This window comes from Aythya marila (genome assembly GCF_965140915.1).
Source record: "Aythya marila genome assembly, chromosome: 3".
NCBI lineage: Eukaryota > Metazoa > Chordata > Aves > Anseriformes > Anatidae > Aythya > Aythya marila.
The window spans coordinates 79,762,378-79,784,350 of NC_139044.1; the positions used below are offsets into that span (position 1 = coordinate 79,762,378).

At 37.2% G+C, this 21,973-nt stretch overlaps 1 protein-coding gene across 5 annotated transcripts in view; it reads right to left on the bottom strand.

The window, feature by feature from the left end:
* PTPRK (protein tyrosine phosphatase receptor type K) overlaps positions 1 to 21,973 on the bottom strand; it is a 413,945-nt gene that overhangs the window by 57,166 nt on the left and 334,806 nt on the right. For all 5 annotated transcript variants that reach the window (XM_082758357.1, XM_082758360.1, XM_082758356.1 and 2 more), the window contains exons 12-13: positions 20,834 to 21,107; positions 17,894 to 17,930 (exon numbers count right to left, since the gene is read on the bottom strand). In XM_082758357.1, the coding sequence (XP_082614483.1) occupies positions 17,894 to 17,930; positions 20,834 to 21,107 (311 nt within the window). The remainder of the gene's footprint in view (positions 1 to 17,893; positions 17,931 to 20,833; positions 21,108 to 21,973) is intronic.

A 21,973-nucleotide genomic window follows, 5' to 3' on the forward strand; every position in this document is an offset into this window, starting at 1 on the left:
TAGTTTTATCAAATACACTCCTCTCTCTTTTTACTTTGGAGTTCAAAACAAAACAAACAAAAATGAACTGAAATGAGCAAAGTGGTATTGCCTCCTACTCAACAGAAAAACAGCATAAATATCAAAAACAACTCCAGCCTCCAACTATTGCACTGCTTTTGCCCTTAATGTTTTTTATAAGACTTTTAAGCCTGTGTTACTTTTTTTTTTTTTAAGCATAAAGAAATTATTTCTCAAAGTATTCTTCACTGACCAAATTGAACTGATATTAAGCCTAAATGCAAGCAAAGCAAGGACCAAATTTCAACGTCCATTTACTCATTAAAATCTTTGTTGTGTGTATTGTAAACACAGATGAGGATTTTTTTTTGTTTGTTTTTTAAGGTACAAACTTAAAAAAAATCAAAAATCAAAATGTTTCTGTTTACTTCACTTATTTTCTGCACTCATATACACTCTTGAGATCTGGGAAGTCAAATAACTAAATATACATCCAAGGCTGCAACTTCAAATGAAAATCAGTAAGGCTCTGCCGGTATGAGCAAACAGGAGTGATCCAACAAGTCTTAAAAGAACAAACTAATAAAAGGAAGACTTACTTCAAGTCTCTTCATATTCTGCTTCATCACATGTAGTGAATAAAGATGACAACTTAAACACTTTCAGTTCACATAAAAGCAATATCTATTGCAAAATCGTTTGATAATTCATTAGATGTATTGGCTATATGCTCCCAGCAGAATCATACACAAATAAATCTTACTTCCATTTATTTACAACAAAATGTATTTATGCCTACTAACCAAAAATACTTTATTAAACATTCATAGATATTGCAAGTAATTATTATATCAGTTTCATCACCAGAAGATTTTTATATAGTATCAATTCTCTATCCGCATATTTACAAAGGCTTGTAAAGAGTTTTTCAGGAAAGTAAAATATATGAAATGTTTTACTACGTAGCAATACACTAAATTTAATTCTCACTCAGCTCATTGACTTAACGTTTACTTACAAAACAAGATTCATCACATTGAAGTGTCTTAACTTTTGGCAAGAGTAAAAGTACCATTAATATTTACAATTGTAAATAATTACAATTGCCAGTTGAAAATGCAGTGACAGCAACAGCCAAATTCAAGCTCTAATTTTTAGAAGCCAAATTTTCCTCAACCTGTAACCACCACCCTGAAAAAGTTGTCATATGTTGTACATCATATGATACACTTGCATGAAAACTGCCTCATTAAAAGCAAATACCCTTCTCCCATAGTATTGCCACCATGCCTGCATTATGGCAGGTGGGTACCAACCGACCAGAAGCTACTGCTCAGTGCTGTGCACAGACCCCTCTCACGTTTGGCCCATCAAATACTCTGTTAGCAAAATAGACTTCAGCCTGAATTTCACTGATGTCTTTAACATTGGATGAAGGAATATTACAGCTGAGATTGGAGTGAATTAGGTTCACATATGTGCTATGCCTTCTGCTGCAGACAGGGCTCCTTGTACACAAGGGGCCATTCCAGACAAGACAAAATGAACAGGAATGGTTTGGAAATCACTTCAAGGGTTAAAACAAACACTGTAAGGTGCTATGTTTTGGATTTATGACTACAGCAGCGTTGATAACACACCAGTGTTTTAGCTATGGCTGAGCAGTGCTTGCACAGCATCGAGACCTTCTCTGTTTATCCCACTGCCCCCAGCAAGGAGACTGGGGGTAGGGAGGGGACACAGACAGCACAGCTGGCCTCAAATGACCAAATGGGTATTGCCCCAAAGCCTCAAAGTTTCCTTTTGTTTGTTCTTCTGATTCTCTCCACTAGTTCTGTCGGTGGGGAACTCAGTGAGCAGTCGGGTGGGTGCTTAGCTGCTGGCCAGGATTAATCACCCACAGAAAAGCACACCGAGACATGGGCAAAATGAGCAACACTGAAAATTGTTTCAAATCTTAAAATCAAACCAAACCAAAAAACAACTGATACCACTGGCCACTTATATTCAGCTTGGTTATCTGAAAACAAAAAGCTCTCTCATCTTCTCCAGTTAACAAAAAGCTACTTATGCTGCTCTATTCAGACAGTTTACTACATCATAATTCACGTGCCATCTCTCCTCCTAGCTGTATCTTTAAAAGTCTTTTCAGGTATTAACTTGGGACAGAACACTCCTATTTAACACCTGAAAACGCTGATAAGAAAATAAACAAGCCTAGGGGTAACAAGGGTCTCACACTTAGGCAAAAAATGTTTGTAGATAAAGGCAAGGTTTGGTGTAACCTACACTTTCCTTGCTTTCCTCAGTGCTTCCCCCCACCCCAACACACAGGTAAGGTAAGGTAAATTCATATCAGGTTTAGCAACCTAAAAGAAAAAAAAAAAAAAAAAAAAGAAAAAGCAACCTGTATTTACTGGCACTTCTTCACACATTTCTTTTTGCTACACCCATCCTTCCTCCCTTTTTCCCCCTTGACTCTTTACACAGTATTTCAGTCTGCTTAAATGATTTGAATGACAGACTTGAAAGGTAAAGCACTCAAGTTTACCTTTTTTTTTTTTTCTATAGCAACAGAGGATGAATGGAAAGGGAATAAATGACACAGTAGTCCTTTTATACCCCCTTCTTTTTTTCCAAAGGCATTCTTTTTTATTCCCCTTGCTTTCAATTCAACCCATTCACAAAGGATTAGCATAACACATCTTTTTATGCTTGTAAGGGTTACAGCTGTAATCGCTTCACCTCATCACTTTACTTAGAAATCCTGTCTCCAGAGGAGTAATTCGATTACTCACGACAATCCAACTTCTGCCTAACCAAATAGAAATTCATTATAATGCTGTGCTTGTGCATCAGTTTACTCTGAGTGGATGGAAAAATAAAACCCAGCAACCTGAATAGTTGGTGTGAAAGGAAGAACGCTATTGTTGCCTAACAAAAAACTAGCAACAAAAGACAGAATGACTAGCAGACATTCCTAGTCTCACCAGCATAGTAGCCTCCAAACTAGTAATGATCTGTACCTTTTAAAGGCCTTGGGTTTCAAATGAGCACAGAAAGTCTATAAATTGAGCATCAGATTGCTTCAAAGTGACTAGTTTTTACCAGGTATTGGGTAAGTGTATGTAAAAACCTGAGACAGAGCTTTTGCACAGGCTGAAGAATCAGACAGGAACACCTTCTGTTGGTGGGAAATATCTGAATATGCACTCATGCTCATCCTTGCAAAGGCTTCTCTTGCCTTCTGCTTCTGAAATTCCAAAATGCACACAATGATGATACTACCTATCTGCCTGCTACCATCGTTAGCAACTGACAGTGGATAAGGACAGAAGAAAAAACAATAAGAGGACAACTGGCATCTCCAAATTACTTCCAGTTGTCCATATGCCCACAAGCACGAATCTAAGAAAAGCTCATGCTGACTGTTGCACAGAAGGATAGCACTTGGGGCAGAAGCACAGATGCCAGGATCATGCCTTCTATTTAAAAGTTGAACATTTTAGTTTATTTTACATTATTTCCGTAGAATGATTTAAGAAGACCAGATATAATGGAATAAGTTCTCAAAGGCAACATTTGCTATGCTTAGGTTTAGGATTATTAGGGTCCAGCTGACAAATCTTTAGCTGTTAGACTGACTTAGGTCTGTTTTTAGCTTTTGGAGCCCATTATCATCTACTTGATTTTTATTTCCACAGATTTCTGTAGATTTCAGCACAACATATGGGTGGCATTAAGGGCATTAACGATTTAAAAATTTGTATCATCATGATAAAAACACAGTATGAAATGTATTTGGAGTTTATACATATACCACTTGTGGTCAAGCTATATGTTGATGTGTTCATGTCTGCATTAAGAAGGAAAACAGAAAACATCTTGTTTACAGTATCTGTATCAAGTAAGCATTCCAGACTTAGCCATGAAGAAAGTAATTCACTGTGTTTGCTTAAGTCTGATTTCTTTCTAATCTGGATTTTTTTTTTTTTTAATTAAATATTTTGCTCTTTTACATTCTCATAGGCACTTAACCTTTATTGTGATGTGTGTGTACTTTATGGTGACTGGAAATCAATAATAATTCCTTTTTGTCTTGAAAAACTTAAAATATCCTTAAGACAGCATCTTTCTTCAATACCACCCATGGGAATTTACTAATAATCACACTGTTAGAATGGAGAGGAACTGAGCTTGTGGAATAAAAGCCAGACTTTAAAATGAAAGAAAGCCCTCAGAGCATAAAAAGAATAGGTGGCTATTGTTATTTTGCAAGTTCCTGTTTAACATACACACAACTTCAATAACAATGTTCACTCCATAAGGGCAAAATATCAGCATCTTTTTCCCTTTACTCCTTAGCTAAAAAAAAAACAAAAACAAAAACAAAACAAAACAGAGAAGAGAGCAATCCTCCAATCACAATCTCACATTCTGACCCTAGTGAGATATCCAGGTCCAAGGGGGAAATCTACAGCTAGGCAGAGAAATGAAGCATGATAGTCCCAGTGTTCAGCCTTGAATTCATAACACACCTCAAGAAATGGAGTGAACCATTCAGGTAAAGTGCATACATTCTCTTTTGCCTCTTGACATCTCTTGATTTGCCATTGCTTTTTTTTTTTTTTTTCTTTCTGAAAATTAAATCATAATATTAATTTCTACAGGGGTGTGCTGTTGAAGAAACAAGTTGTTCTGCTCACAGATGAGAACTTCTGCCACACTGTGCAGAGAATGCAGGCACAGTTAGGAAGGGCAATATTATATGTTACAATGGAAAAAAGACCTTTCTGTTTAATAACTTTCACCAGAAAAGTGGAAATACATCATATTAAACTGGACATTAATCATAATAAAATTTATTCACAAAGAGCACAATGCTTTTGGTAGACACAGTGAAAAAGCTTCAGCACAAACAAGAAAGCATGGATTCATATTTCATATGCCTTACCCCAAAATAGAGACAAGTCTTCAAAATGTTTAACCAAGTTACAAAACATGTTGCAGAACTGTAAACATCACAAGTTAGCTACCTCATGCTTATCAGATACAGTACTTCTTATTCTTTGTCATTATATCTTTCCTTGCTTTGCTGTAAAACATCTCATTAGACATTCAGTCAGAAGACAAACACCCCATAGTTCTCAAAATTAATGCTACATAAACATTGGACAGTAGAAAATGGCTAAGAGTATCTTTTCTCATCAAAATGAATTTAAAGCACAGTAGTCAGTTTCAAAGTGGAAAAAAGAAATGTATCTTAAATCTGTGTTTAGTTTCTGGTTTAGGGAATTTTCATGTATCTTCATGTCTCAAAACATTTATACCACAACATAAATTGGTTCTAACTACCTTAATCATGTTCAAAGAGGGAATAGCTACATCTTCAGAGGGGAGGGAAAAAGATAAAAGACTTTCAGTCAGCTTATCTTGTATTATTTTATTTCTCCTTCAGCCTAACAAATGGGCAATGACAAGTGTATGTTACCTTCTTAACTCCACATACATTTCATAGGAAATTACACACTCAATGACTACTAAGTGGGTTTTGTAGGAAAATTGGATCAGTATCGGTGCATTTCCATTAGCTGGTATCTCTAAAGGTAATCTCCATGAACCACTTGGAATTGGAGTCAGGACACAGACCCCCTCTATCTTACTCTTACCAAAATGATGTTGAGTAAACTGGTAAAACAATATATTTAAATGCCTACTGATGTTGCTGTATCTGTTTTCCTGGAAGATCAAGGTTTAAAATAGCCTTTTGAATACCTCAGTCATGCTAAATTTATTTCTTTAAACAAAATAAGTTCCTTAAACTATTAAAATTTTATGATTATTCATGATGAAATTACTTGAAGAATGCTATCGTCAGAGTCTCAATACACCATATATTCAAAGTCCAGTTGGTATCATTATGATGATTTGTTGCAAATCTTGTACTACCAGCACTGGGAATGACACAACTTTGCTTGATAAAATACTTCTGTATTGGGCTTGAGAGCTCTCCATTCATGTCCAAAAGGAGAATGATGTACAGCTGATGTGCTTTGCTTTGAAGAGAGGTCAGTGAAGCCAAAGCAGTTTTAAGAAGTTAAAGTTTATCAAGTTTTATCACTTGATAAAAGCAGCACTTGTTTGTTATCGTTTTGAAATAATACTCAAGTATCCTACTCAGCAGATGGACACATCCTAACTTCCCCAGTCCTAAGAAGGAGTAATGACAGCTATCAGAGCTCTATCATTCTGGCTGCATGACCCCATCTCAGCCATGACAGGGACTGCACCCCAAGTTCAGACTCACTCACAGCTTTATTCTGAGGGCCTAGCTATGCACATTGTGCTACATATCTGTCCAAACTGCTCACCGTGTCTACAGGCTGGCTGGTGAATGATGAGGAAGTATACACTTGCTCATGCAGCAACTCTGCCCAAGTGGCTGTTCCTCTTCTCCTACAAGCTACAGGCATCACGTCGTACAAAAGTCTACCAGCTTCAGGTCCAAGAGCTGGGTCAGCAGTCAGACATCAAATCTGCAAGTCCAACATCCTCACACTATACTCAAACCAATGCAACTACAGTTTCTGTGAAGAACAAGGGCTCTCCAGAGCTTTCCTAATCAGAACACAAGGTGATCTGGGAGGTCTGATGTGAAAAGGTGAACTATCATTCCTTGTAGCTGAGCTTCTGCCGGTCAGATGACTGTGCTCCAAACATTCCAGCACTGGCTGCCTGTGATCTACTGTGTTACATTATGATCTACCCAAGCAGCACAGACTTAGTCCTTGAACAAACCAAATTCTGTTATGTAAGGAATTGCTTAAATTTGCCTGAAACTGTTTCTTGAATGACCTTAAAATTTTACTTAAAAATAAAGCATAAAAGATTTGTACTTGCCAAAACAATTGGTTGTATTGGTTGCAAGCTGGTTGTATTCCATCTCTCCTATAAAATTTCACTGTCTGAATTCCACCACTACTACTCAAAACGGGACACGCAGGAAACGACGATTTCTGTTGCTTGATTCTCTGCATAAACAAATTGATTTCACTTTCTGAATCTGAGAAAACTGTTCAGTTTGAATTCAATTTATATTAGCTAGCAAAGCTATTTGATTTGGCTAAACAACATCATGCTTCAGAGCTTATGCAGAGCAAGCAATATTATTTTATACAAAGGCAACCAGATTACCAGTTTTCATATTTGGACAGGCATATAATGAGATTCAATTTGCCCTCTCAGTCCCTGAACTGCCAGCTAGTTATGTTGAATGAGCATTTCTAACTTCTGTTCAAAACAAGAAATAGATTTGCAAATAGGTAGCGCCTGCCACAGATAGCTACCATCCCTTCCCATCTTACTGTGGTATGATCTAGGCTGAAAAATATAACCGCAACAGGTTATATAACAGCAATATAACAGCAAACACCTTGCCCTAACTTTAGATATCTGTTCCACAGTTCAAGTGATGAATCAAAAATGTAATCTAACCCTGATGGTTAATATCTGATGGTTATTAATGGGGACTCATCCCCTACACTGTCTCCCTACCACTGATATCACTCGCTAAACCATGTCCCTAAGTATTACATCCATGATGAAGCACCCAGTGCTCAGGGTTCACAGTCCAGTATCTTACAAAGTTTTACACCAGGGCAACGAACAATAATCCTCTCGTTTCGGTGTACAAGAAGTTCTGTGGAAGACGAACACATGAACCTAAGTCCCTGCATGAACATTATGGTTCTATGACTTCAAGCAGAATGGGAACTATCTAAAAGCCTTTCTAAATTTTAGAATAACATAAAAGAATAATACCTACAGGATTAAATCTTTAAAACTAATCAGTTGTAAGAAACACTGAATGACTATGAGAAAATCCATTCATGTCTGCAGAAAATAATGACAGAATGTTGAATTACCCGTGCTTCTAAAATTTGTTAGAAAACTCCAGGGAATGCAGCATGGTCATTTCAGAAAAAGAAAGATAGTCTTAATTTAGCAAAATCTGAGAATTTAGAAACAGATTAAGGATTAACCTGAAGTTTGCTTATCTATGTATTTTTTCCTGTAATGTGTCAATGAAATAGGAAGACAATTTAGACAATTCTGGATGGTATTAGTGTACATAAAAACTACGGTTCACAATAAAACAATGCCTGTGCTTGTGCAAATAACTTCCTTCCATATGTTGAGGCAATTTTAATGCCAACTGCAGTAATTGTAGAATTCCCTTTCTCTCCCTCATATAGAAAAAGAGTTGTCCTTTTACTACTCTTACAAAAAAATCTTAGCAAAAACACTGTCAACAGTTCTGCCACTCAATGATCTGCTTTTTCTATCACTGTCTGAGGGTCTAAACAATAACATATAGAAACAGAAAACACATTTTAATAATATTTCTTCTTATCATATGATTTACAAAATAACATGATTTACTTCTTCCATATGATATACTTCTTCAGAAACACGATAGCACAAGGAATGGAAAGAGAGTGATTATGACACTTGTTTGCCATCAAAACATAAGGATTTGGTTTTATTGTCAAAGAAAGAGACCCATTTTCATGATACTTTAAAGTGTACAGCTGTAATCTGTTTCACCACCATCTTCACTTATGCCATACTGCACCATTCTGATTTTATTTGCATGCCATGATGGTGTAAGTACCTATTCTCTTTCAGAGCAGAAAATCTTCAGATGTAATTTCCCACACTGTGAAACTGATGACACATAACTGAGTATTTGCCTTAAACTTGTCCATTAACCACCTCATCTGAGCTTTTCTCTTCATTTTAACTACCCATAGAAACTGGCTTTCGGCAAATTGTTGTCCAGCATGAGAACTAGCTAGGTCTGGCATAACTGCACGTACTGTAATCTTGCTTCTGCATCAACAATTTGTCAGCAATTTAAGAGCACAGCATCCGAGGTAACATCCTGCAGCTTTGTGGCAGCAAGGGCATGAAAGCAGTGCACTGGAAATGGTTTGGACGCTTGATGTGGAGACCATTACTGGTCCAAGCTTTAGTTTTGTAGCCATATAAAGAATGGCAACAACTAATGCATAATAGACGTTTACTTTCGTTTGAAGCCAGATGTCTCTCATTTCAGACATGCTGCTTTAACATCCTAAATACTACACTGGCTTTTGCTATTCCCTGCATGACTTTGCTCTCAACTGTGGTGTTTTTAAAAAAGCACACTGCTGAAGTGACAGAGCTGTTCTCCCAGATTTCTGTAGTCAGCGCAGACTCCTGCCTCAGGATATTTTCCACCACAGCAAGGTTAGAGCAGGACCCCTTTTTTTTTTTCTTTCTTTTTTTTCTTTTTTTTTCTCTCTATGCTAATGGCCTGGCAAGCACTTGGCAGAGGGGCTGAAACAGTCAATAATATATTGTCTGCTTACATATGTGTGAATAACCAATACTCAGTCATCAGCAAAGAGCAAGTAACACAATTCAGCAGATATATGACCTTTGATTTAATGTTCAGGTTAAATATTCTGCCATCCATGTGGTATTGAACGTGGACACTTTTCCTGTTGACTCAACAAAGGAAATGTCAATCCAAAATGGCAAAGGATGCAGACTGTTTTGTGACCTCTTTGACAGTAAAAGGGTTCTGGAAGTCCATTCTGATCAAGAACCTTTCACACCACGTCACTGTGAAGCACGAAGAACATTCAGTCCTTTCCACATTGCTGAATTTGCACAAAAGCCAAATGCTTCCAAAGCTGACAGCATGGAAATCCACATACTGGGTTGCAATTCCGTTCTCCATATTTTGTATTTACCTGGCTACAAAAACATTTCAAAATGCCTGTAAGATGCTTTCTGCTCTGACATATAGTTGTGTGATAACCAGACTATTTCTAGAAAGATCCTCCCTCCTGCAAGGTCCATCTGTATATCCTTCCGGTAATGATCTTTCTAGAAATAGCCTGGTTATCACACAACATCAGAGCAGAAAGCAATCCATACTCCCGAACTTCAGAGTAATCATCTCCGTACACAACTGACAAAGCATCAATCTCTGTATGTGAGCAATTTGGCAGCTGTGCCAATCAACCATACTGACTTTCTCTGCAACATATTTGACAGTGTTTAGGAAGTGCTACTATGCTTGGCAATGCCATCTCTTCTTTCTAGATGACTAGCTGTAGAACTTCATTTAGCACTTTGTCAGAGATGACAAGCAAATAATTTAATAAACCCTTGTAATGCTCATGCCAATGATGTAAAATTTCATTTAAAAAAAGTTAATGATCATATCAATGAGCTATTTGCCAAATACACGATTTTTACTTTACCAGTGCTAAGCCATAACGTAGTAAAGAAGCTGCTACTATCTCAACATTGTATGTATCTATCTACTGTTTCTCATTTAAGGGCACATCTGAACTCTGGGACAACAATGATCAGGAAGTGCTCAGAGCACAGTATCATTACTGGAGTGCCATTTGAAGTTTCATTACCACTTCTAGGACTTTCCTACAAACTTCCAAAACCAATAAAGGTGTGCATATTAAAATCTTGCAATATAACGCACCATTTATTGGAACCAGTTTCAAGCATGACTGATCTTCCCCTCATCAGTTTGAACTGTAGCTTCTGTACTGGCACTAATGATGGTAGTAAGAAAACTGTATGTAGGAGTATTTAGGAGTATCTAGCATCAGCAATGGTTTGCTTTTTGGGGTACAGAATTCAGCTTGAACATCGGTAATGTGTATGGCAAAGCCTACTGCCAGTGTCAGTCTTCTGACATGCCCACTCATGTGGAGAAAGCATCGTTCCAGCTGCATACAGACTGGTTGTAAACACAGTGACTCTTAGAGTGCCTTTTGTCCTCCTTTCTTTAAGGAGGAGAAACAGTGCTGTCCCTTAATGGGGTGGCCCTAAAGCTCCACTGCTACACAAACAATGCAAACTCCTGTTCTAAACATGCACTTGAGATGACTGTGATGGGCTGCCAAAGGCAGCAATCTCTGCCTGTACTTTCTTCAAATCCAGACATTACCAGAGTCCATTTTATCCAATAGTATAGTTTATAGCAGTATAAAATGAAAGTGGACACGTTGTACAGGTGAAATTTGGCTGATGAACCCAGTCCTAACTGATGATGACAGTTCACCTTCTCTAAACACTTGCAAAATTACTTACATCCAAAAATCATCTTAAATATGACACAAAGAACGTAAAGAAATCAAGGATTTTCTGTTGCAGTTAAGTCTAAACGTTCTTGTAAGAAAAGTAAATTTCTACATTTATGTCTCCATATTCTTTAACTATGAATGCAAAACATTCAATGTCCACGATCTGATTCAAGAAGTAATATACTCATTAGAGCTGAAAAGACCTAAGAAAACAGGCACCTAGTATTAAAGTATAAAGCATATATAAAGCATGTATCTTACATGCTAAGGTACTCCTCCTCTTAGAGCAGCAAATACATCATCTTTCATTCTCTAACATTTAAATATTAACTAGAACCCTCTATCTGAAGTTGTACTTTTGAAATGCTTACTACTTGGTTCCTTTAAGTTTCCTAAGACTTCGATTTGCTCATAGCATCTGCATAAACTAATTTGTTAATCACCTATAACAAAAGAAATACTGAAACATTTTAAAATCAAGGAAAGCTAACATTTATTACATCTTTGGATTCAAACTTTCCTCATGCTGATTGTTGATTTTTTTAATATACTGCAATTTTTTATCACTAGTGTTTCCATCTACAAAATTATTGTTTTTTGTTTAAAAAAAACAACCAACAACTATTAACAACCAATCAAATTTAATGCAGCAAATTTAAAACATACAAGCAAATACATGTAAATTTAATATTTGCATGCAATAGACTTATTCACTATGGAAATGTCTTTAAACATAAAGCGCTCTAGGAAAGCTATTAGATTTATTCATTATATTTATTAGATTTTTTTTTAGTGCCTTTTTTTTTTTTTCTTCCCTCACCAAAAGCAGTAAACTCCTCTTTCAAAAATAGTAATAAACCTCTATTCTTGAAGACTTAGAAAGGGGCTGGAAAGTAGAAACTAATTCTGTTCATAATTACTCTGAGTTAAAAGAAATGGTTCAGCTTTAGCTGATGGACAAACTTAAGAAGTTGATTATAACAGGAATAAGTTGCAAATATTTTTAAAGCTTTTCAACTAGGAACAGGGAGAGTAAAAGACTGCAGAACTTTGTTATTTTTTTCTGCAACTACATGCAAGGTAATTTTTAGACACTTCTTATACTGCTTTCCTCATATGTATTGTACAAGAAGATAATTGTATTTCCATAAGCTCAGGCCATGCTACAACCACACACAAAAAAAGGTAATTCAGAGATTTTTTTTTTTTTTCTGTTACCCTTGCAAGGAACCCTTATTTCTTAAGAGATCTCAAGCAACAAGCAAAAACAAGCACTTCTCTTCAGTATTTTCAGTTCTTTCTTAATCTAGTTCTTCATATATTTTCAGTTCTTTCTTATTAAAAAAGAATGGGAAACACATTCTCTGAAAATTGTTGTCCCATTCATATCCACCTAGTAGTTTCACTTAATAAATTTGGTTGTTATATTAAATTCCTTTTTACTCAAATAAAAATTTGTTAAATTGAATGCCATGATTTTGCTACTATCTGCACATATGCGGATATACCCATATTATAGGTTTTGTATCTGGAAATCTGGAGGCGTCTTTCTGTTAACAGCTCTTTTATAACCACCATCAAATATTCCATGAAAGGATCATACAATTTTTTTATTTACAATCAAAGGTATCACTTATCAGAAATGGCAGATGTAGTTGCTCTCAGAGTTACTGCAATTTCACATACAAAAAGGAAAATAAGCCATGCTAAATTCTGTTTCCATCTTTGGAAAGCAGAGCAAGTTAGTAAAAATGTCCTCTTTGTGAGACAAAATACATTATGGAAAATACCACCGAAGTTTAAACATATTTAGAGCTTTTTGGTATGAATGAGCGAAAGGAAAGATATGACATAGGCAATATCTTCATTCTTCTCTATACTTAGATTGTCACATAAGTCTCCAGCACCTATTATGATGGTACAGCTAAAAGTCATTTTAGGAGCATTGATCCAAACATAAAAACAGCACTGAAGGGAGCTTCATTTCATATATGTTTAGCTTCTGATATCTTCCCTCATTTGTGCATTAACTGCTAAGACATATATGAGCATCCTGCTACAGGAGGTGATTTGACTTTCACAAATTTCCCTGAGAGCAGAAACATCATCAGGAACAATTTCAAGGAAATAATTATGGTCTAGACAGATTTATGACTTCTAAAGACCTAATCCAAAACACATTAATGTCAGTGAAAGGACTCCCATTGACATCAAAGGCCTTTGGATCAATCCCCAACTGCTATGGGAATGAATTCAGAGCAATAATGATGGTGGACTAAATGCACACTTGCAGTTGAAATGTTACCACCCAGACCTTTTTATTTCTCAAATCAGATTAAAAAGTAATTTTCTGCTATTTCACAATTACTTCCAGATGCGCATCATCTCAAATGGCATTTTCATCCATCTGTATGAACCAAACATGCACAGAGATGGAGAGCTCCTATGTTGCCTGAACTAGTAATACAAATGAAAACCACAAGGGAAAACAATTTTGGAGGTGAAAAAGTTCATGGTTGAAATGCAGAGTGAGAAACTTTGGACTGCATTCATCACTTCTAAATACTTTGGGATAGAGTTGCCAGTCCCACTAGTACTTTATTTACTGCCACAGTGGATTTCTTCTAATTAAATTTTTGATATTTTTCTCTAGTCTTCTAAATAAAACAAAGCGATACACGTAAATCAGTGTTAGCCTCAAACTTGGCAGCCTAAAAACTGTCAGAAATGTCAGCTTCATATATCCTCTGCCTAATAACAGTTCTGCTGTCCCTTCTGTCCTCTTAAATGTCTATTTACATGCTAAATAATTTGAAGCATCACTCTTCTCTGACCATGATAATTTCATTCTGTTAGCAGTTGATAAAATTTTAGATTGTAAAATGCCAATGTAATGTGCTTGTGGAAACCCATTCAAATTTTAACACATTCAAAGTCAGCTCTAAGATATGACTGATCAGTTATCAACATGTGTTACTCTGAAGTGCCTGTCACAGAAATGGTGCCTTTTGAATTCACTCCTCTAGCAGTACCTTGGTTAGGCAGGTTCAGTTATCGTGTATTCATTATGATATGAACATACTATGTACTGATTGAACTCTGCCTTAAAAAAAAAAATAGTTTTAGGAAGTTTGAGAATTTTCTTTAAGAAATTACATGCAACACCTTTTTGCTGAGCAATACACGTTCTGCAGCATCACTCCATCTTTCAGTTCCTAATGAATATCTGACCTTAGTCTTCCTTCTTTTTCTTCCTTCTTCAGTTACTATGTGAGAAACTAGATTATTAGTGACTGCTACCTAGATTTGAAAAATAATGAGGTAAAGAACAATTAAGTTTTTTATAAAAAGAAAAAATAATAATAATAATAAAAAAAATGATGGTGATCACTGGTTACTAAGAGGAACTGAATGGGAACTGAATTTGGCTTGACAGAGGAAGGCAATACAGCTTAAAAGTATCCAAGGAATTTAAACAGTTCAATTGCTGGACAATAATGAAAATGGTGCTTTAGATATCTTCTACCCGCCATCTGCACAACAGGGAGTTGATTTTAACATGGTTTCCTTAAGAATCAAAGCTTATGTGAACAGATTGTATACGTGGGCAACTTTCATACCCTCTCACCACATCTAATAACTTGGGACTCTCTTGGCCAATTCAGTCCAATCTGGAGAAGGGCAAAAGTCACAAAGTCATTAAATTCTTACAAGCTTTGTGAAAATAGGTGTCCAGATAAAGGGGGAATCCCATTATTACCCTAAATCAGGGCCATCAAAGAATCACTCTGGTATTCATTCTTCAGATGCAAGTACACATGAACTGCTCAGGGGACGACTTTTTAATCTGTTGCTGTTCCAATATTTTCTTCAAAAAAATTAATTCAGTGTATTTTAATACTCCAGACACTAGTAAAACTCTCAGCTTGCTCTAAAAACATCTTTTCAAGACATGCCAAAAGCAGCAACATATTTAGTCATGATTTGGCACCACCTTTTAGATGAGTTCACACTTGAGTACATTTTGTTATCAGAAATGTAAGAGAACATTGCACCTGGAATATACAGATTGAAAAAGTATGAGAGCTTTAATTTGGATTTTCTGACTTTCATTAGCTTGATACCAAGAAATAAACTATTGAATCAATTCTCAAAGGCAGAAGGCAGCACCTGGGAATGATATGTGCAAAACCTTCAATGCATTAAAATATGTATGAATTATCTTAACAGAAGACTGCCCAAACAAACAAACAAACAAACAAAAACAAAAAAATCAGGTGAATAACAACTTAGAAAGTCAAATTATCAAGATTATAATTTGGGGGATATGAACTTTTCCAGCATGAAACCATGACATTACTAACATATTTTTTCCATTTTTACATCTTATCAGTGTGAAACAGGAGCTGTAAAATGCAGATTCTTCAGGAGACATAACAGAAAAATTAGTTCAAACCAGGCCCTTGAACAAGGTAAAAATGACAGAGATTCATTACTTGCCAGACTTTGCTAGTAACACTGAACTTCACTACCAGGGAGATTTGTCTTACCTCTGTATGCACCTTTAATTTCCCCCACCCTCCAAACCAGCTCTTAACAATTTTTAATGCTTTTTAGATACATTTAAGGCAAAATTCAGTTTGACTGGCCAGCTATAGGCTGCTTCAGGTCACAGGAGATTGCACAGGACTATGAACAAAGGAGATACACAGGACTATGTGTATCTTCTTTTACTGAAGATACACAAGGCAAGATGAGACAGTTCTCTTTTCCCTATATTTATTTCAGTGGGTTAAAAAACAACCAACCAAGCAAACAGACAAATAAAACAACAAAACAAACATTTCCGATGGATACACTGTACATGCAACTTTTCCTTGGTCAATGATTCAAAGCATACCTACATACAACTGAAGTATCAGTGCAAACAGATGAATATATTAATGAAACAGTATGTTAAGTACACTTTTCTTCAAGCACAGCAAATAATGTCATTATTTTTGTGATGAACGCACGGAGAAAATTTCCTTATCAGCTTCTTAAAATGATTCAGAATACCAGCATAAGTTAGTTGACAGATATGAATGCATGTGACTTTGAAGTGATGATGTCTAACTAAATTCATTCTTTCAGAGCACAAGAAAGCATTTTCATATAATGTTGCCTCCCCCCACATCTCACTTTTTATCAATAAAAGTCAAGTCAGAGTAAAACATATTACTTTTTAGTTCCACATTCAAAGAGTATGGTACTGATGTATTGGACAATGCCTCAGGAACTGGAACAACCTCAGGAACATGTGTCTTTAGCCACCGCAGTGAAGCCAAGATTTATAGCACTGCGGTAAGAAACTTACTACTCATTTTCCGTTTCCTTCAGACAAAAGTAATTTGTGTACACATGACTGCTGTGGGAGAGGAAGGCATACAAGCAACCCTCATCAGGCTTCTTGCTCCCATGAACATTGCTTAGAGACCAGTGGACTGAACATGGTTAAGTAATTTTCTCATAAGCTAGGTGAATTCCTACCTCATTTTGTTATTACTATCCAGAAACCTTATGATAAAAGAACCACTGCTCTCCTCTTCCCCCTTTCATAATTTGCAAAATCTAGGCTATTTCAGAGAGAGAGTCTTTCCAAGACTCTCCCTTGACTCAAATCCCAGCAATACATGCTTGAAGTACATAAATATTTGTTCATGCAAATATACTTAAACATTTAATCATGTCAGGGAAACATAAGAAAGATAACGCTGATGTACTTTTCATAGGAGACTTAGCTCACAGTTTGAATTTCCTGTTCTTACTAGCTTCCCCCACTTGATGAAAGTATTAACGAATCTTGAGAAGTACATTTTACTTTCCAGTTTCTCAAGAAAACATTTTGTTGCTACCACCTCACTAGAGGCATCAGCTTTTAATTGGAACAAGTTTTAAATTGAAAGAAGCAATTGAAAAGATGGTGCTGATGTGCCACAGCAGTACTTTAAATGCCTGCCTGCTCATATCTAAAGTTGTTTTTTATGCTGAATATCAATATGCAATTAGAAAGAGACAATGTTAGCAGTGCTGGGCCTCTGCAGAGCATTGCTTCAGCATTTGTTAGGTCCTTTCTTGTTCATGCTGCTGGAGTCTTTCAAACAACTCATGTTGACACAATCAAGCAACCACAATGAACGGCTATAAATACAGTCAAAGCAAGAGATAACAATAAGCTGAACAACTAAGTCCTCATTTGAAGATAAAACCATATTTTTGAGTGAGCAGTATGTGATTAACCTGCTGTATGTGGGGTCAATATGATTTATTCTCACAGCTATGCAGTCAGCCTTAGCTTTGGGCTTCACTTGCTATAAAAGACACAAGCTTTCCTCAAATCACTCCTCCCCTATGCCTATATAACACACTATGCTGTTACGTACGAAAATTAACTACCATGTCCTTCATTTAAATGAAAGAAAAGATCTCCATCACTTAGAAATAATTGTTTGAGAAGAGGAGAGAGGAAAAAGAAAAGCTGTTCTGATTTTGTCTGATTTTTGTCTGAGTATTGCTAGAACAGTATTTGCCTGGCCCAATACCAAAGAAAAAAACAACGCAGTAGCCCATTACATTTTAAGACAACCAAGTTGTTCAAAATACAGGAATGGTGCTGGCTTTGGTTCAATCATTTAACAAAACCATCACATTTCATTAAAAAGCTACTTTGCTTGGGGGGATGAACCTCTTACCTTTTGTAGCTATTCGAACACACTGAGTTTTGGTTTCCTGTTGAGAAGGGAAAATTAAAGAAAATAGTCAGAGCAGGTTCCTTTTTCTTGCCCTCCCCACTCCATAAATTAGCCCTAGATCTGTGAGCAGCTCAGGGACATTGAACCAGGTGGCTCAGGGCTTTGGGCTTAGCAGGGGAGAAGGCTGAGTCATTTTGCCTTTACAGAAGCAGCAAGCCGGATGATACCTGCCTAGGCACTGATCTGTGCCATCCATGAAAATAATGGGGAGAAAAGGTGCAGGACAGCCCGGATGTAGCAAAATTACAGATAAGTTAAACCAAATGGAAATTATGCCATAAGAATCCAGAGTATGCAGTGGAAGAAAAGTGGGGAATTGGTGGTCATATTTATTTCAGGGCACAGAAACTGTGAGCCATGTAGCAAAAAAGAGAAGGTACATTTATTCAGCACTGTGCACAAACTGAATTGTTTTGTTGCATCTGGACAGTTTCAGAGTCACACGGAGCACATTGGCAACTCTCTCCTTCATGCTTCTGAGGATGGAATGAGCACAGAAGGAGCCCAGCTATCCCTTCACATAAAACATACTTGATCTACAACCTATATAGTCTGCCCAGGAAAGACAGTGATTTGACAGGGATGTGCTTTCCAAAGACATTGCATATGCAAAGACAATTTTTATGTATTCTGATTTTTTTTTTTTTCCCTTCAGCAATTCGGTTTGGTCAGCAATTGAAACAAGTGAACAGAAAAATGACTTAGTTATGCACACTCTGTACAACTTGAACAAACGAGGGTCAGTCATAAATGTATTTTCTGACCTTTTTGTAAAATGCAGTTATTTTAAAGGCAAACACTGAAATGGCATAAGGGTGCATGAGAGGATGCAGATGCTACTATATTAGATCATTCCAAACAATACTATTGTGTAACTAGAGAATATAATAATGAAGCTTCATTCTATGAAATATACTCCATCTAGTCCTGCTACCCACTGCACTGCTATCCCAATGAATCCCTGCAGCTCTCTCTCCTGTTGATGATCCCTGAGCAACTTTTGCAAACTCAATACTTGAAGAATGAGTGAATTAATGAGTGAGGGTTACCATAAGTGCTCCGTAAAGACAGTTTTGCAATGTAAACAAACATGCATGAAGTTTATCCATATAATCTTACCTAACCGGCACTCTCCCCACTTATTAGATTTACTAGTCCACTTTTGTTCAAAATGTCTATGAATACCACAGTGTAACTCTCATCCCAACCCTACAGTTTATTTCAGAGCATACTTTACTTCCCCTTGACTATTTTGGGGATCCCTGTGGTTTACAGTAAAGCACCTGTTTAAATATTCTGTAGCTCAGAGATTATCTTTCAACCACTAGATCTATGTCCTGGCAGAATGTGGTGCAACCCCAGCTCCCATAACCTCCCTCAAATCCCTGTAGGAACAGAAATACGATCCAAAGTTTTAAGTCATACCAGAGAAAACCACTTTAGTATCAAACTCTTTCACAAACTGAATTTACTTCATTTACTTATCTGTCAAAATGTAAAAGCCAAAATAAAGATCTATTTATGTATTTATTTATTTATTTTTTTTTACTTCTTCCTTGCATTTATTTCTTGGGGAATTAAATGAATTTCCTTACAATTTAGTCTGCTGGAAGCCAACAACAGGAAAGGGAATTACATATAGAAAGTATGGGAAATATGGATGAGTAACTAGCAGTTGCTTTTCATTTTTTGCCTTGTTTACTTCACATGGGTCTACAGATAAAATCTAGAGAGACGGAACAGTCTCTTCCATCATAAAAAGCCTCCAGTTTTCAAACAGCTCTAGTAAATAAATTCATTAGTTCCTGCTTTTTCCTCACTTTGACTTGATGTACATGCAGTTTTCATAACCATAAGTGGGTGAGATTTTCTTCAAAAGACTTCAAGGCAAAGCTCTTTGTTAGCTGTGGTTTGCTTAGCCACAGCAGAGACCCCAAGGGAGATATGGCTTCTGCTCTTTTCCAATGATCCTGGTGAGCATCAGCTGCTATCAATCTCGCTGTCTATCAGGCAGCTCTTTTCTGGCTTCCCTGACATTTCACATGGAGAGCCTTATAGTCACATTACAGTAATTTCCTTCTGTTTCCTAAACTATATATTGAAAAATTATTTTTTTTAATTATCTGAAGCTTCTGTGCCTACCACCTTTTTCACCTTCCCCGACTTTCATTTGCTAGGGAGAAACCATTCGAGAACAACAGCACGGGGCTCGCAGAGCCATGGCGTTATTCCCACCTGGAGTCCACTGCGGTGTTTAACTTCCTGCAGCTTTTTTCCCTTTCTTATGCATGCAGAGCCAGCCACAATACTCAGCAACAGAGTTAAAAACAGAACACCAGGGAGGTAATGAAGGTGAGCGACAGCCAAACTTTGAATACTGCACAGCTGTAGAGCAATCCTGAAGCAGACCTTTCCATAAAGGCTCTTGGAAACACACTGTGGGCCTGGAGTTACTCTTGCTCTAGCAAATTTTTTATTTTTTATTTGATGTTCAGCATGAGACTCTCCAAAAGTTTATAACATTTCATTTGCCCACTGAGCTGCCTACTTTCTGTTTATCCTGCAGTAACAAGTGTGCAATTCCTTAGAGCTGGGGAAAGAACGCTGGATGCTATTTACCAAGGAGGCAGAGTCACAGCAGTGAGATTACTACATTCAGACGATTACTAAGAGAGGTATTAAACACTCATCTAGTAACAGTTACTATGATACAAGGGTGGTGTGAAATGCAAATGGCAGGCTGCCACGCTGTCACGGTACAGAAGCCAATGCAAGGATTACAATGGTGCTACTGCCAACACCCCCAACTTTGGCAGCCCTCCTTGTCACCACAGGCATGCCTTTGGCTCCTTCCAGCAAAAAGGTCTGGCTGGCACTCACCTTCTCAACGCTGCTCATGGCCTGGAAATAGATGTTGTAGCCTTTCCGAGGAGCCAGAGGGGGGTTCCAGAAGCCTTGGTAGGTCCTGTTGTCACCCACAGTGAAAGGGGCTGGCTCCGGCAGGTTCCCAGGGGGCAGCTCGGCAGCAAAGTAGTATGGGGATCCTCCACTGAGAGCTGTCTGGTAGGTGACGGGGATTTGGTAGCACTCCATAGCACCCGTTTCTCGCTTTGTGCGGTGTGGGTGCAGCTCCTCAACAACGATCTGGTAAGCACTGGCAAAACAGAGGAAAAAACACTTATCTTTAAAGGGACCTGCTATGGGCAAATCTCTAGTCTCATAAAAGTATTAATCTGACTGCTTTGTGTGAAGTCTGAAAAAAAAACGACACAAACAACAGACAGTGAAGGCATGGATGCAGAGAATGCACAAACGTTTCGTATATATATATATATATATTCACAAATGTAGCAAAGCTATGTAATTTAGTCATTGAAAAGAAGCAGCATCTTTTTTTTTTTTTTTTTTTTTCACAGGAATAGCAACAATCCAAGTATATACATATTATCTCCTAACAATGATTTTGCTTTTGGAACAGCAACAGCAACAAAATAACCGGGAATGAATCTGACTTTAAACTACAATAGATTAAACTCTTTGTCTGATAATCGGAAACATCTGAAGTTAGCGTTTTCCTTTGAAATAATACTACAGAAAGCTCAGCTTCAAGGCCCAACATAATGACTGCCTCCAGGCTGTGCTTGAAGCACCAATTTGCAGTTGTCATATCATTAGAGACAGAATGTGCTGACAGGCTTCTCCACCTCTTGACCTTGGTGTGGCTTCTATCTTGGCTCAGAGCTATGCAGATCTAAAGTACAAGTGACATGCTGTAATACAAGCACAGATGGACAGAAATCTGTCCATTCCACCAAAATAGACTGCCTCATTCCTCTACAGTTGTCAATGATAAAATGTTACAAATTGCTGAAACAGATGGCATTCGGCCTATTAAATTGCCATCCCAACCCCCCAACACCTATCTTGAAATGGTCTGTGGCTTGGTCACTTCTCAGAATCACCTTCTCTAAATAGAACAGGTAATTATCATTCTTCTTTCTCCTTCAGGGGAACTACATA